At 43.2% G+C, this 17,506-nt stretch overlaps 1 protein-coding gene and 1 long non-coding RNA gene across 7 annotated transcripts in view; one reads left to right on the forward strand and one right to left on the reverse strand.

The window, feature by feature from the left end:
- FAM117B (family with sequence similarity 117 member B) overlaps positions 1–10,059 on the reverse strand; it is a 29,237-nt gene extending 19,178 nt beyond the window's left edge. For 2 of the 6 annotated variants that reach the window (XR_011810715.1, XM_072041109.1), the window contains exons 1-2: positions 9,237–10,059; positions 1,842–1,993 (exon numbers count right to left, since the gene is read on the reverse strand). Coding sequence is in view for 5 of the 6 variants with exons in the window: in XM_072041109.1 (XP_071897210.1) it covers positions 1,842–1,993; positions 9,237–9,837 (753 nt within the window). In the remaining variant the exon portion in view is untranslated. Of the gene's footprint in view, positions 1–1,841; positions 1,994–8,336; positions 8,757–8,844; positions 8,866–9,236 lie in introns of those variants that run through there. The other 4 variants (XM_027461468.3, XM_072041110.1, XM_072041112.1 and 1 more) reach the window with 4 other exon arrangements.
- LOC106016166 (uncharacterized) overlaps positions 9,222–17,506 on the forward strand; it is a 47,970-nt gene continuing 39,685 nt past the window's right edge. The window contains exons 1-2 of the long non-coding RNA XR_011810716.1: positions 9,222–9,362; positions 14,654–14,753. This is a non-coding gene — a long non-coding RNA (uncharacterized lncRNA). The remainder of the gene's footprint in view (positions 9,363–14,653; positions 14,754–17,506) is intronic.

Raw genomic sequence — 17,506 nt, forward strand, 5'->3', positions numbered from 1 at the left:
AATCAGAACATACTCATTTCGCTCAGCCATAATACTGCTGATGATTCCTCCAGCAGCATTGTCATGTTTATGTAAAAATAAACCTTAACCAGCAGATTTTGCTAGATGTGGCATCCTTTGTTTCGAATATGAAGGTACTTGTGGTCATTCCCTTCACACTCAATATGAAACGTAACAGTTCTGAAACAAGTGTTTCATGTAATTTTCAACAGTGATTTCCAAACTCCTATAAATTAGTATATAACCAGCTATGTATTTGCACCTGCAACATATGAACAACATTCCCTTTGTTACCATGACTCAGACTGTGACATCAGTTAGAATTCAGTAAATCTGGATGCCAGACTTCACAAAATCTGAAATCACACACTGGAGCCATGATACTTTTACAAAGTGACACTTCATCAAATCATCTCATCTTCAGAAACACTAAACTGTACAACTGGAGAGAGATACCATCTTGGAAAGCTAACTATTAGTGTCAATTACATTTGAAACTTGGTCCTAACTCAAATGCTTGCTTTCAAGCACAGAAGATTAAAAGCCACAAAGACTTGTCAGTGTCACATCAACAAAAGGTTTGGAGATACAGATTTATGTCCATATCCCAGGATTTTCTGCTGGTTTGATAAATTTTAAATCAGCAAGTGCATCAGATCGTTATTTCCTTCAGCACTATTCTAACGTCAATAACAGTCAAATATACTCATCACATGGAAATACCTAATGTTGTTCCCACAAATCTTTGCAAATACATTTATATATATATATATATATAAGCCCTTCTACTAAAAAACATAAGCTATGCACGAATAGCAATTCCTCATGTACCATATTCCTTCCTTCATACTCCTCCTCTTATTAGGACTTGCTTACCCCTTTTACCCAATTTTCCAACCATTTTATCTATTTATTTTCTAATAGAGAAAACCTGTTTCTCAGTTCTTCTTTCTTCACCAATTTCTATATTTACCTTATCCACATGGACATTATCCCTTATGAAACGTCCTCCTCTTCTACTAAGATGTTCTTTGGACTGAGGTTCTTAGCACAAAATGTTGCAGACCTTGAAAAGGCCATACAGTAACAACTGTAGAGCAGACATCACCTGCTCAACATCCAACACATTTGAGTAGACAGCACACTGAAATCTATATTACTTGCATTTCCATTATTGTTACCAAACTGAAGGCAGCCTAATTCAAGTATGTCCCAGATGCTGCCAGTTTACCTTCCCACTACCCTTCTCTTATATTCTTTAGAACTAGAGGAGACCACTTGTTGTTGAAACCATGCACTAGGATTAGGGATTTAAAACCTGAGATATTTGGCTCTTTTACTCTACAAATCAGGGAAATCCACTGTCCAACCGCACCAAAATAATCAGGAATTAAACACTATGATATTCAGCCTATCACAGAAAAGGCCACAATAACTTTTATAAAGGCATTACAGAAGCTTTTTTTAAGAGAGAGACATAAACACAAGGAGTTACTTTAAGTTCCTTTGTATAAATTAAAACTAAATAGTACTTAACACCAATGCAATCCAGTGTATTGCACGCAGTAAGAGCAATGAGAAAATAGACGTGCAATGCACTACTGCTGCTGTAAGATAAGAAGAAAGTGGAACTTGTAACAAACACCGCAGTTAATGGTCTTTTCTTAGAGAATGCAAATAAAACAAATACATAATTGCAACTGTAGAATTCCTGCAATTTGCAAGTGAACAGGAACTTGTAAGCAAGAAAGCCAAAGTGAATGCTTTCAAGGCACTAGCATTCATACATTTAAAACTTGTCTTTGGATTTAAATATTCGTAAGTAAAAAAACCCGGCCTACCTGAGTGGCTTTGTCTCTCATACACGGAACAGCTTGTCCATGATTATCACGAGGCCACTGTCCAGCAAGGTAGGGAGCAGCAAGCGTGTCCAACGAGGAAGTCCGGCGAATAATACTGGAAGGGCTCGATGAAGGTGGCCTTGACTTGTCAGCTAGAATAACAACACTTGATTAGAAAGTAAGTCAGAAAGCTTAATTATTTTAATTGCCTACAAGAAGTCATATCAAACCAGAACTACTGTGTTATTAAACATAAAAAAGACGCTTTTAAGGGAGAAGTTCAGTTTGCATTTCCAATCTCTATTCAGTTTTAACACGAAGTGAAATGTGTTTTTATGGTTTCCCTAAAAATCATTCTCGTGCCACAGATGTTATGTCTATACTCATACACCGTCATTTATTTATACCCTCAAAGACGCAACAGTCATTAAATGATGACAGCTTAGAATAAAAAGATAGATAAGATTCCTCATACCTGCCAATGGCTAACAAAGAAAATCTGTGCTGAATTTCTTCAATTTAATGCTGAGGTTAGAATTCATACATTAATCCTCTCCCCTTCACCTACATGAATTCAAGAGACACTGTAAGCTGACATTACATCTCCTCCCTTTACATGCTGCTTGGTAACTACGTTCATACTTGCCTGACACTAGACCTTCTACCACACCTCAAACATTTCTGGTGTTTGCACTGACATCACTTCTAAGAACAATTTAGATAATAATGCGAACTTTTACTGGAAAGGATTATAAGTAACTAGGACAGGAAGTAAAACAAGGAGGAAGAATACAGTTGGAAACAAAAATGTGCATCTATCAACAATACTTTAAAATTCCAGTGTAAGACTGCTAAGTGTCAACTCCGTAACTAAAGGTTCCTCAGAATAGGAAGTGAGGTATGAGAACGACAAACATGAAAGACCCAAGCCTCAGATATACATGTACATATATGCTCACATACTATTTGTTACTGGCTTCTCCAGATGTAAAATACAAATGCACAAACCGCAGTGATGTAAAACTTACTATCTATCTACTCCTCACAGAATTCTATCTGAAAGAATCATAATTAATCACAATAATCTTACCTATAAAGAATACAGTGGCCTAAAACAAGGGGCTAAAACACACCAAACACCATTTGGAGATATTCCTGACTGTGCCTTAGGGTAAGTTCTGTACTAAAAGTAGAAATAACATTGCTATTTGTACTCTACATAAAGTAATTTACATGCAAAAGAAGTTGTGCCTGATTACTGTCAGATTGTTAGTCAGAAATAAAACCATTAGCATTATACATACAGAATTCATTTATCTGGGCAGTTTCAGCCTATTAAAGATGTATAGAGACTAATAAAATGTGTTAGGCATAGTTGTCAGTGGTGTGGACAACATTTTGGTCTCATAAAACACCAGCCTTCCAAACGTATGTCAACTGATATTCTATACTAACTATACTCATATAAATATTGCATTAGAAACATATACGAAACTGTGAAAACTGGGAAAAGTATTTCAACTAAAAGGAAATGATTATTAGCATTATAATTAGACCCATTCACATAAACCAGCCAAGAAACCTCTTCCGGGTTACTATTTCTACTTGCACCAACACCAATCAAAATCTCAGTACTGAGCTGAGTATCGATCTGCTCTCAGGGAGCAGCAACAAAGCTCAATTTTTGAGTTACCATGCACTTGAACAGTCCTGCATCAAAGACAGTCTCTGACTACTACCAGTCAGCATGCTGAAGGGTCTCTTTGTATCACAAGATTTCAAAACGATTCCTTTTGTCTGTACCATGGGGGAATGTGGCATACTAATGCAACATGTCATTCCTTACAAATTACATTTACTTCCAAAGTTACATCAAACATGTTATTTGTCAGAGAAATAGCTGCCATACTCTCCCTATTTATTTTTCTTCTGAATTATTATTCTTCCTTTTCAAAAAGCTTCTCTTTTTACCAAGGGGAAAGAGAGGATGTGAAAAAAATAAGGAAGTGCGTGTAGTAGCTCACATCATCTGCAAGGCAACTGCAACAGACAGCTTCAAAACTGAAGCAGCAGAAGCTACTACTGTCCTGCCTCCCCCACCAAAAACTGGCAGGAGTATTTTGCTGTGCAAACAGTGAGGATGAAAACTGAAGCGCCTGTTTATTATCTAAATTCAAAGGAAGCTGCATACTTCAGGCCACAAACCCTGTAAGTACTCTCTTCCCCCCCCCCCCCCCTTTGATTTAGATATTCCTATAATGAAATCAGATTCAAATGACTGTTTTAATTTAGATGATGCAAGGACATTTTGGATACAGTTTTATTTACTTTTCCACCTTTCCAGCATGTCTTCATAAAAACTGCCGAAGACTACTACTCAGCTCTCGCTGTTTCAAAACATTTCAGTGGAGACGCATACATGTTCATCGCATTTTTCTCCATAACACTTGAAGCAAGTCTTCAGCTGCTATTTTTCCTTGATGTGACCTACATAACAAGAGATCTGCCTCCATAGAGATAACAGTTACAACAGCTGTGGCTGATGAAAAACAATGGAGCTGTTTCATCAAACAGACTGTTCTTAAATATTAGATCTGTTTTAATTGGCCTAATTATCTCTTTAAACTAATATTTGTGGCAAACATCAACCCTCCTATCCATCTCCCACTACTCTAAATCTATTTAGAAACAAAGTCTTTCTGCAATCTGGTTTCAAACAAAGCAAAATATTAGACCAAAATACAAACAGAGCATACACAACACAAATCAAAGTCCATAATGTGAGAAAATAACATGCAAGTTACCACATCTTCACAAGTCATTGCAGTATTACTGAGAGACAGATGTGACAACAGGTATCACATACATCTACTCCAATTGTACAGTGAGGCACCTCTTAAGACTATTTAAGCTAAGGCAGTCCAGCAATAGGACTGGAGAGCAAAATTAAACATGTAGAAATGCTCAGCAATAATCAACTGGAAGTTAGGAAAGAGAGCACTGACTTGGTGCGTGGGGCTCTTATCGTCCAAGTCCTATACCTACAACTGAAAAAGGAAATCATAGTGTGAGAACACATACCTTTGAACTGGATACCTCACAGAAGAGAACTGTGATATAACAAAACTGGGAAGAAGAAAAAGAAGGAAAGTTGTCTATAGTCCTAAGTCTAAGTCCTAAAACATGGAACACTGAAAAGTCATCTTTCAATTTTCCTGAAATTTTCCAAACAGTTGTTAATACTGCAAAATAAGGATTAGTGTTGAAGATAGTTATCAACGGAGTTGCAAGATCAGATTTGAAATTAAAGCTTTCAGAAAGGAAAGTACGAACTCCAAAGAAATATCTGCTAACAGACACCATGAGAAAACTAAATTAGCAAGCTGCAGAAAGAGCCACAGGAAAAGCACAGAATGAGACTAACCTCACAGCCAAACTCCCTGACAAAGAGAATTCTAACTGAAGCTTTTTATAGAAGTGGAATACCCCAAAAGCGAGAAAGAGTCAGATGTGACCAGCTTGCCTGGCTTCTAGCCATGCCACTGAGATTTTCTTTTTTGGTCAGCCTCTTCCTCAGTAGGAACGTTCATAGGCTCTCCCCTATACATTGCTGCATTTTCCAAAAAAATGGATACAAACACAACATATCTCAGGGGCTTCAAATATTTGTTTATGTTTCATTGAGAATATTCAACAGACTCAAATGGTATTCAAAAAAGATGCACAGAACCACCATGTATTTTCCCACTGAAAGACAATCTTGGCTATTAATTTCACATAAATATAGAAGAACTACTTGTTCATTTGCTTCTGGTAATTTAATATGATCCCCTGGTAGGATAACAGCTCAGAAAACCTAACCCAAACAAAAACTCAGAAAGTCCAAGATGTTTTCATTTGCTGGAATTAAGGAACTTGAACATTTTTAATTTAAATCAACTCCTCTGCAGTGCTGGCCACAAGAAACCTGAATTACGGTGTTGCAAAAATTAGTTCATTTTCTTTACACCTACCATTTGCTAAATAGCTTAGGTAAGCAAAGCAGTCATCTAATGGTACACAAATTTGAAGGACAAAGCCTTCTGCATTCTCTTATACTACAGACATAAGTTTTATAACTACTGCAAAAAATTTGTAGTAAACATTGCCAGGTCTGCAGCTATTACTTTGTCAATCAACATTTTTTTTAAATTAAAAAAAAAAAAAATACAATGAAATTTACAAGTGTGATGAGTTCCGTGCCCTCTCCCTACCTAAGGAGAAGTCCACATCGAAACTCTTCATGACTTTCTGATATACCATTATAAGTTTCCTTCATTTCCTTTCACACAAATGAGACTTCAGTATTACTCCTTCACTTACTATTCTAAATAATTAAAAGGTGGTATAGTTCCAGATAAAAGCACAATAAGGGAAAGAAGTCAACAGGTGTTACAGATGCCATTAAGCAACTGACAAAACCATTGTGGGGAAAAGCTATTTAGCTGAGAAAACAGCAAAATATGATGGAAGAAAGAGTGAAAAAACCCACACGACAAACTTCCTCTAACAGGTAAAGTCTGCAGACAGGTAAAGAGGTATGTGAGAACTGACCTACAGCTAGGGATTGCAGGACAGACCCTGCAGCATAGAAATGAGGCAAAGGAATCAATCATCCCACTAGCAATGGGAAATACTGCACAGAAATTTAAAAAACGGTATTTGTTAACATGGAAATAGAAGCTGAAGTCTGTGAAATCAGTGCTTGAGAATGCAGGGAGGGAAAGCAAAAAGAAAGAAATAAATGGGTTGTAGGAAGATCTAAACTCTTGGCCATATTTAGGATGGAAGCAGCAAGAAAAGCACAGAAATCTAGCAAGCACACCATGAAGTCCTCAGCTTATCTCATTATCAACAGCAAACTCAGGTATTTCAAACATTTAGTTGCAATTCAGTTCAGAAAATCTAGCCAAAAAAAAAAAAAAAAAAGAACCCATTAAGGTTCTTTTAAGTTAACATTTCTTTATTCTCAAGTTCAGGTTCTTGTATGTTAAGCAGGTTGACAAAAAGCTCTACATTCAAAACCATTCAATTGCTTACTAAAAAAGAAAATCTGAAATTGAGCCTAAAGTGTTCAGTTTACAGAACTAGTATCTAAGTTCAGAAGCAGCTGTCATTTGTCCAACCTCAAGGTTCATTTCAATCTAACAAAAAAAAAAAGAGAAAAGCAAAATAAAAACCAACATGGCTGCAGCTGTAGGAATGAACAGAAGCCATCATCAAACTGCAAACAAGAAGCAGGAAAAACTGAGTAATTCTGCAGTATATTCTGAATGTTACCCTGAGGTGGCCTGCATGGCTTCAGAACTCTAGTCTTATTAGCAAAGATAAAGTTCCACTTCCATGTTTTTGGTGGCTACTAAGCCTTCTCATTTAGATGAAGATGAAAGTGAAGTTGAATCAGTCTCTATCGAGCACTGGACTACACAATGCAAACATTAAGCAATATTAACCAGAATTCATTTGCATTTTCGGTCAATACAAGAACTATTCTGAAATTTAAGTGTGTGGCGACAATTAAATAGACCCTATGTCTGTTTCCACACATCTTGGGAAAAGCTAGTGGATTTTATCTGCAAGTACAGTAGTAAAGGGCTAGCAACGAAGTGACTTGTTTCCTTCCATATGCTAATTCTAATATCCAGTAAAGAAGTTGGCTAGACAACACAGTTTCAGTAGGCTTCTACATACTGATCTGAAGACAGCGCAGTTTTTCCACCCTAAGCAGTCTGACGCATGCTTCACAGACAGCTTTTGAACATGGATCTCAAGGGCAGGAAACTGCATCTTGGGCAAGAGCTTCAATCAAGTTCCCAGGAAGAAGATGGGATTTTGTGATGTGTATGTCTTTCAGATTAATGATTAACAAGAATCTTCAGTGAAGAACATACATTTTCCTCAATCCAGAGACTCAGAATGTAACTTTAAGCAAAACACATCCAACCTGCAGAGCTGCAGATCTAAATCAGAACCTAAATGCCTTTGTGGCACTGCTCTCTTCCATTTCAGAGAAGGTGGCATATCATAATCTTGAAGAAATGTGATGTGTCCAAAAAAAAAAAAAACAAAAACAAAATAAAACTAGTCTCTGTGTGACTTAAGTACTATATCAAGTGGTTCTGACTGTCTAATTTGGCAGCATCATTCCTCAAGAGCCAGAATAGGGAGGAAGGGAGAGAGAGTCTGGATATAATCAGAATTTTAGAAGAGGGAGAAAGCAACATTTAGAGACATAGAGAAATTAAAAGGAGTTCTACTGGTCCTATGTTTCTGCACATGCACTTCTGTGTATTTCTGAACTTTACATAGATTACCACATGCAGTTTCATGACAGAATACTAGCTGTAGCTTTGGTACCTTCAGAGTCACCAAGTTTTCCAGATTTGAGGACATTAACACAAAGCTTCATTCATGCATTTTTAAGTAAACTTTACAATAAAAGGAACAAAGACTTACATATTTAAGCCTGTAGTATCATCAACCAGATGTCACACATTGCTTAAATTTCAGTGTGCTCAGTAAGGATGTTTTAATTACTTCAAAACGCTAAGGAGCGGTTTGCTATAAAATGTATGCCATTCCCACACTATTTTCTATCTTTGCATGAGCTTGTCATCGCTTCAAGTTCACACATCCCTCCGCAGGGTTCACGCTGAAACCAACTACTCGGCGCCACCGAGTACTACTCCTCCCCACGTTTCCGCGGCGTGCCCGCGGGGCCAGAGAGCTTTCCAGCCAGCCACAGGCTTGTGGCCGCCGCTTGGCACCGAAGCACCATTTGGCACGGCGAGCGCGGAAGGGGAAGGCGTGAGGGCTGCGCAACGCTGCCCAGATGCTGGAAACCTCTGGCGGCACCCAGCGAGGCGCCACGCTCCCCTCACCACTCGCTGGCTTTCTCCGTCCCCTTGCCACCAGCCAGGCGGGGAACGCGCACCAACAAAAGCCCCGGCCCCACCGCGCTTACACCGCTGCCAGCCAGCCACAGGGACGGGCCGCGGCGGCCACAAGCCCGGGCACGGCTCCGCTCCGCTCCCCGAGCCCACGGAGAGCCGGCGGCGGCCACGACCTCACGCACGGCCGGGCCGGGGCGAGACGAGCCCTCACGGGCTGCCCACCCGCCTCCCGCCGCCCCCCCAATCGCCTCAGGTAACCGCCTCGCGCCCAGTAACGGCCGCCGCGCGCCTACCCCTGAGGTAACTGCCTCGCGCCCGGTAACGGTCGCCGCGCGTGCCCCCCCCTCTCCTGAGGTAACCGCCTCGCGCCCCGTAACGGTCGCCGCGCGCCCACCCCTGAGGTAACCGCCACGCGCCCCTCGCCTCAGCGGGCGGCAGGTGCGCGGCGCGGCCGGGAGCTCACCTCTGCATCCCGGCGAGCCGGGGCTCTTCCTCTCTGGCGAGCTCCTGCCTTGCTCCGGGGACTGCCGCCGGTGCCGGACCCTGCCCGCCGCCGTGGCGCTGCCCTCCGGCAGCGGGGAGGAGCAAGGTGAGGGCCCGCAGCCCAGCGGCGGCGGCGGCGGCGGGGGGGGAGGCGGCGGCGGGAGGTGGTGGGGCCGCGGGGGGCTGCCCCGGGCCCCGCCGGCACGCGTGGGGCTGCCCCGCGAGGACGAGGCTGCCGAGGCGGCGGCGCTGCTCCCCCCCGGCGGCGGCTGCGTGGCGGCGGCGGGGCCGCTGCGGCCGCTACCGCCGGTGGGCGCCGCACGCGTGGGGCTGATGCTGCGTGAGGAGGGCGCCGCGCGTGGGAGCCCCCCGGCCGGGGCGCTCTGGCCGCCGCTCCTCGTGGGGCTGCCATGTTGCTGCTGCGGCTGCTGCTGCTTGAGCTGGAAGGGCACCGTGGCCCGCATGGGCTGGAGGCGGCTGCTCGCTCCCGCTCCACCGCCCGCCGCCGCCGCCGCGCCGCCTCCCCCCAGCGCGGTGCCCGGGGTCGGGGAGCCGCCGCGCCGCACGCGCGGGTGGGACATGGCGGGGGGAGCCGGCGGAAGGCGGCCGCCCGCGGGGAAGAAAAGAAAGGGAAAGAAGGAAGAGAGCGCCGCGGGCAGCACCTGCCGCGGGCCCAGCGCCTCACGCGGCCGGGGCCCCGTCGTCTCCCGGCCGCCTCCGCCGCCGTGCCCAGCCCGGGGCGCCCCGCGCTGCCTCCGGAGCCTCCGTGCGCCTCATCAACAATAGTGCCCCGGCCGCCCGCCCCGCCCCGCCCCGCCCCGCGCGCCCTCCCATTGGCCGCGCCGCCGCTCGGCTCGCGCAGCTACGGCGCGCCCATTGGCTGCGGGCCGCGCTGCTGAGTGGCCGAGCCTGCGCGGGGAGAGGAGGGGGGGGCAGCCCTTAAAGGGACAGGCGGCTCCGGCACGTGCCGGCGGACGCGCAGCCCCGGCCGCACCGGCCCCGGGAGCGGCGGCTGCGGGGAGCGCTGGGGAGAGCCGTGAGCTCCCCCCGGGCCTTGGGGCCCGCCAGGCCGAGCCAGGCTGCAGGGCGGAAGGCCCGTAACCGGGCGGGGAGTGCCTCCCGGGAGGCGGCTGCACGCTCCGAGCAGGGCTGCCCTGCGGGAGAGGACGAGGGCTCAGCAGCGCCTTATCCAATCGCTTTGCCACCGGCTTAGCGTTGCGGATGATGGCACCAGCGTGTGGGTAATATCCAGGCAGACTTGACCCCCCTTTTTCCCTTAATTGCTTTGTTTACTGTTCTCCGTTAGACTCCGTATCTTTGCTGCAATCTTCTTAAAATACTGGTTAAATGCCAGCATCTTCTTAACCTGATTTATACTTCAGAGGAGCACATACGTGCTTGTAATAGGCCTTGGTTCACACGTCTGAATTATTTAGCTGTAAAGTAAACACTCTTCAGCACCCTCAGATCCTGGGAATCAATTCTATTGCCAGTGCCAGTTCTGGGCTACTCCAGAAGACTTTCCGTAGCCAAATGCCAAATTCCTTTCAATATTGTTCTGCAAGTTGCATGTTGCAATTGAATACCATCGCTATGATACAAATGATGTGACAACAAATTACATACTGTTCTCTCTTGAGTAGGTTGTTTTTTTTTTTCTCTTTTCTCCTTTGCTGTTTTTGATTGAAGCCTCCCTTACTTAAAAAACCCTGTCTTCCCCTTTGAAGAACTTCATTTTTGTGGCTGACAATTTTAACAAACCTGAAAAGCAAGACTATGTGTACAGGCCCTTTTTAAGTATGCCTGGACACAGGCCTCCCTACAACCTTGAAAGCCAGAGTTCCTGTCAAGAGAAATCTTTTTTTATGAGAAATCAGAATGGCAGAAGGAAATAGGATTGATGCATTTCTGGTGATGAGCTTGTTATGAAGTTAGCTGCTGCACTCTGCATCAATTAAATTTCCTTTGAAGGGTATCAAATATGCTCACAGGCTGTGTACATACTAGTAACATAGCCTTCATGGTAGCACGATGGGTTGACCAAAACTGGCTACAAGGCTGTGCCCAGTATTAATGAGAATTATCTTGGGCTACCCTTGAAAGTGGCTGTCAAGGAAAGGGACCAGGAGCCTGGCAGACTACCATCAGTCTTTTGTATCCTCTCCTTACAGTAAGCAAGTTACTTAAGTCATCTTACAAATGGGACCACTTCCCAGTCCTTTTCTTGTAGCCATCACAAGTACTGCTGGTACAATGTGCCAAAGCATCATAGTCCCAGATAACGCACTTAATTAGGGAAATGTCAGGGAGATAGTGCTCGCCTCACCAGGGATGGCCAAGAGGCAGAGAACAAGCAGTGGAGGTGAAAGGGTCTCATAACTCCCTCTGCGACTCCATGGATACACTGAAAAAGAGAACCCAAGCTTCATGATGCTCCACAGGAAAATGCCCTGGAGGTAGAAAAACAGCACCCTGGCATGCTATGCCTAGAGAAATAAACAGAACCTGTCTGCTGCTTTGTTGGCAAAGTGAGTTAGGTCGCCCTAATGCAGGTTAACGTGTGCAGCATTTATTTCATATCTTGGTTGCAATTTTCAATCAAGACCAGAAAATGTAATCCTCTTTGCTGTGACATCACCTACTGCCAATGCTGGTGCAGTTGCTCAGCAGGCTTTTGCTGCTTGGACAGTTTGCCCGCTCCAGAAATACTGGCATTGTTTGGAACAGTGTGCCATAAGGATATTTTTAAGGCATAAAATATCTTGAAGAAATCCTAATTTCTGATACTGTTTCGAAGAGGCCAGAAATGAAAGGTATTGATTTATATTTTTTTGCATGATGCACTTTTTGGAGCCAAGTCACGATATCTGTGACAATTATAGTACTTCCCACGTTATTGTCACGCTGCAAAAAATGGCACTGCTCCACACAGTTGTTATGAGAATATAAAGCAAAGCATTTATGTATGCTTCTCATCAGCAGTTGTATTGCTTTACATGCATTAGACATGAAAGTTCAACATGTAAAATCATGTACTCGGAGCTAATCAAACTGTGTGTACTTCATACATTAATTTGTTTAAACTGTAATAAATGTGTTACAACAGATCTTACTCCTACACCCTATGTAAATAAAAGAAACAACTAAAGCAGTATTATGAATTACTTGAAAATAGTTTTGAAACATTCTTTTTAATAACAGAAAAGTCAAAGCAAAAGCCCTCCCCCCAGTGACTTGGATCCAAATCCCGCCCAGACTCTCCTTTCAATTCATATCTCCCACGAGCTGGGGTTTGTTTCAGCTGTCACACTCCTTGCTGCATTCAGACTTGCCAAATGGCGTCCAGGCCAACTTCGCACCATGCGTTTCACACAGTTTCATGTGGCATCTTCGGGCTGTGATTTCTTCCCATCAGTGGGTTTCTTATTCTGCCCACAACACCTATCATAATGGTGCCAACAGCGATCCAAAACTAACAGGAATGAAAATCATTATCGTCAGAGAAGTTATGAGCCTTCTTATCAGTATCATTTGAATCAGCCTTTTAGATAAGCAAGCCCACTGGAGTCACTCCACATACACAGGATCCGTTTCTCTGGCATCAGCATCTCTATGTAGTATTTTTACTCATCCCAATGTCCTGTATGAGCTGAGCAGACCTGGTATGCTCACACGCCCAAGTGAAGTGCCAGCGCCTGGAGGCAACAGGCACTCAGCACCTCACTAGAGCCCTTCCAAAGAATCCTTGATTCTTTCTTAAAATACAGAGAGTAGTGAAAGCTACAGTTACAAACAAATCAATCCAAATGATAGAAGCTTGTCGAGAATGCCCTCAAAGGCAGACTGTAAAACACAGAGCTGCATGACCAAACTTGCAGCCTTGTAATGATAGGGACAAAAGTAGGGAAGCGATCAAAATAGTAATCCTGAATCAAAAGCAGGGAAACAAAGGGCCAAAGAGGTTTAACTAAGTTTATAAGCCCAAATCCCTCTGTACTGACTACCAAAACAACCAACACTTAAGGAACTTTATCGTCCTGAGGACTGAAGTTCTATGAGTAGATCCACTCACTGCTCATAATAATATATATGAAAAATGTACTGTTAAAAATATCAGTAACGAGCAAACCTTATGGTAAATGATTGGGCTCCAAGTAGCTTCAAATATCTTCTTTACTTACTCTGAAATTAAATTAATGCAAAGCAGCACTCATAAAGGAGCAATCTACTGTCTGTAATTGTTATACCTACAGTTGTTGCGTGTAATGTTAAAGGTTGAAAGATTAAAGATTCTGGGAGCCTAATCTAAACATTAGATTATGCCCCAGGATATTTCATTGCATTTTCCATCTCTCCCCTGCAGAGTGAGTTAGTTTTGCTTGTTTACGTGGGTGTTAAACAACAACTGGGGAAAAATACTTTTAAAAAATAGGGCAAATTTAATAGAATTTGCTTCTCACAAAACCTTTAAGATCCTAGTTAATATTCCAGAATATGTGGGGGGATTTGAGGAGGCAAGCAGATTGAAAATAAGGTATTAAGATTAAAACAATAAAAACAACAGATGGGACCTTGGCCATAAGTCAAGATACTTGCAATATGTAAAAGGCAACTTAAAACAAAAATGCACTCTTGCCACATTTTATAAGTTTACAATCTTTAAGAAAATGTTTCATAAAATAATATCTTGAGGCTTAAAAATTAAAATAATTAAAAATTAAAATCTCTCACTGGCATTGTAAGTATTTGTTTGTTTGTTTTACAAACACTGTTCCCCAATGCAACTCTTAACAGTGAGCTTGAGGGATGTTTCCACTCTACACAATTACCTGGGAGAGGTACGAACTTCTGTAGAAGCCAGAACTAAGTTCACCTCCATGCTACGTGATTTTGCATGCATACAGAAGATCAATTTTCTGAACACACATTAAATAACAGTAGCAATAGTAAGTAAGGACCTTGTGAAAGTGTCCAACTGCTGATGGAAAGGAGCAATTGGAGTCACGCTTGGTTCACCAACATGAGTTCTTGCCAGCTGAGGGTAACTGCAACTGTTCTCAAGCTCTGTTGAAGGAAGAAAATGAGCAGAAGGAAAAGCATGTTGTCCGCCACGTGTCTGAATTTTTGGTTTCAGTGCCACTGACAGAAGTGGACTAATTCATTTAAGCAAACCACAGTTTAATCTCCCACAACTATCCCCCCAGAAAAATATACTGAATAATAATTTACATGTAACTCCTTCCTTCCAGCAACAAAACTTTCATTCCATTTAGATTTATTTTTTTAAAGTATTTTCCAAAAACTTATTATTTTTAGCACAGTCATAGAGCTTGTAAAATAATAATTAATCTACTTTTGTGTTGTATTTAGAGATGTAACATACTTCTGTATTTCTAGTCCCAAGGCAGAAGAATGCATATGAACAATAGAAGAAAAATTGATTTATGAACATTAAATACTGATTTGTCTCACAAGCCAAGGACACAATTTCCATACTGTGAGTATAATGGAACTATATTACTATGAATAAAATATTTATCTCAATTGTCAAAAATACCAATTAATTTGATAAATGGAAATATTACAGTGAGGTATATTTTAAGGCCGTATTACAGAATGATGAACATGCTGTATATGTGATAAATAGGCATATAGCTATAGACACTATTCACTTAAGAGTACATAGAAGAAAGATCCATCCTTCTGATTCAGGTCTACAAACTTGTTTTGCTTCTGTTTGTTTTTATAACATTTATAAAAGCTCAAGAGATTGTTAAAATTCTGTTAGCATGGCTTATTCATGCATTGAGAAGCAGTGATGAAATAACTTTTCTGTTCACGTACATGTAGTAGTCCTGCAGTTAAATTAATTAACTTTAGTAGAGCATATGATGGGGTGGGCACACAGGATTCTCTGATTTGAGAAAATACCTACTTAGAGAGTAACGATCAAGTAGCGCTCTAAAGTCTCCTTGTGTTTAGCCGTGAGGGGCAGGGGAGCTTTTAACTGTATGGTTACATCTCAACCAGACACCACTTCATCTCAATTGTGCCATCCCATCCTTATATGTTGTGCCTTGTGTTCAACCTGGCTTTGCCTCCAGGACACCCAGAGAGCCATCTCTGAGAGAGAGGATATGATCTTTGAGAAGATGAAAGAGGCAAAGCTAGGCAAAACTCCAAGCCCCTCTGCTTCTGGCAGCCTTTCAACCAACACTCATCCGAAACCATGACTGCTAAGTACTGGGTGCATGCGCTCATTCTAAAAAGGTTCTTGAGTTGTGGTGGGTCTTGGGAAGGTGCTGTCCTTCCCACCAGGAGCTAAAAAGCACCTAGATCAGTTATTTCCAACCTTTCTCAATACTTGCATCCTTGAATGTTTTTCAGTGCCCTTGTGATCCCCATCTAAAAACGCCTTGTACTCAGATGCTGCCTAGTAAATATTGGCTTGCTTTCCCCAGTCATCTTCCACAGACCACTCCCTACGAACAGGGAGTGTCTACCAGCTGTGTCCCAGTGTCTACCAGCTGTCTTTGGGCAGCGTTATCTGTTGTCTTTGGCAAAGAGGCATGAGTGCTTCCCAACACATGACTTAGACTCAGATCAGCATTTGTGGATTTCTCCCAGACTTTCCCTGTGGTACTGAAATCTGAAGAGAGGAATATCCCCTGACATAAAAGCAGAGGGCCTGAGCGTGCCATTTAAATTCTAGAAATCAAAAAATTTCAACTCCTCGTTTGAAGAAGAATGACAATCTTTCAGGCTAACGTGAAAAGCTGATTTTATACACATAAAAACATTCTGGTAAAGTAGAGTTTTCCTGCCTGTGTAAAATTAACCTTCTTATCCAATAGAATGTGCTTTGGATCATGCCAGGGAGCAGATGTCTGTAATCTCTTGCACATGGAAAATTTACATAACATCAGAATTAGCAAGAAGTAAATGGGGAGAAAAAAAGCCTGAATGGAAACAAGTGAAAGACTGATGTGGCTGTGTTCCACAAAGTACGTCCCGCAGCTGCATCACTGCTCTGGAACAAAGGGGAATATAATTGTTGTTGTTTTACTTTAATTTCCCAGTAGCAAAGCAAAAGCTGAATAAAAGTGGTTATTTCTGCAGGAGAGAGCTGACTGAGGTGTGTGCATAAGGTCACGCACAGAAATCTCTTGGGGGAGACTATTTCTTGGGTCTGAGTAGCTTACAGCCTCAGTAAAAAATATTGGTAAAATTCATTGGTTACACTTTGCTATTGCAGAGCTGACTCAAGGCTTCTCAGATGCCCTAAGGATAAGACTCAGCCACGCCTGCTGGGTTAGGGCAAAGCTTGGCTGCTCTTGCTGTCAGCAAGGAGTGATAACTGCTGGGGGGGGGGGGGGGGGGACGGACATCTACTTTCCCCATGGAGAGCTGGGAGCCTGCGCACATGGTGGCCACCTTGGCAGCTGCAGCCTGGCCTTCCAGGGCACTAGCAAAGGTAAAGTGGGCATACAGGAGTTCCTGGTTTTGCCCTTGATCAACTCAGCACGCCTCCCCAGACTTGCTGCAGCACTGCCACCAACCAACTTTTCCCACCTGTGCCAGAAGAGGAGCTGTCACATATGGCAGGGCAGCAGGGAACAAGGGAACAGGCCTGTTGTGGCACAGGAAATGAGAGCTCCAGGTGGCCTAGGCACCCACTGACTCTTCCTGACTACAGCCTCATGGGAATGTAACTTCCTTGGAGTTGATAGTGAGAGGACTTCAAAGGTTCCAAGCTCCCATCAACATCACTGAGACCTCTAGATAAAAAGAGCATTGTGAGCCTGTTCTTAAAGCTTCATATGTAAGGAATGAGACCAGGCTAGCTAGCCTCTTTCCTGTGAGCTGGTGTTGCTCAGTTACCTTGAGCCAACAGCAAGCCACCACATGTAAGCACAATGCTGTCTTTTGGGAGGGACCTTCTCCTTGTCAATAACTGTTCTAATCTCCTAATCCTTCTGAGGCAAACCCCCCCAAGGTATCTGTACATCCCGCATCGAAGATCACAGGTGACTGCTTCCTGCTCAGAGGGGAGGTGAGGCTTGTAATGGTCCCTCCCTGTAGCCAGGGATTTCGAGATCCATTTGTGAGGCTGCTGAGGTGAACTGCAGTATATGCAAGTGTTCAACCCGTGCACTACTTGCCTCAATTTGTTGCTTCCTCCTCATTCATGACAGCAAGAAAGCTCTTCATGCTCTTTCTTTTTGTTCATAAGGTAGCTCTTTGGCCACA

The sequence above is a fragment of the Anas platyrhynchos genome, chromosome 7, assembly GCF_047663525.1.
Source record: "Anas platyrhynchos isolate ZD024472 breed Pekin duck chromosome 7, IASCAAS_PekinDuck_T2T, whole genome shotgun sequence".
Taxonomy (NCBI): domain Eukaryota; kingdom Metazoa; phylum Chordata; class Aves; order Anseriformes; family Anatidae; genus Anas; species Anas platyrhynchos.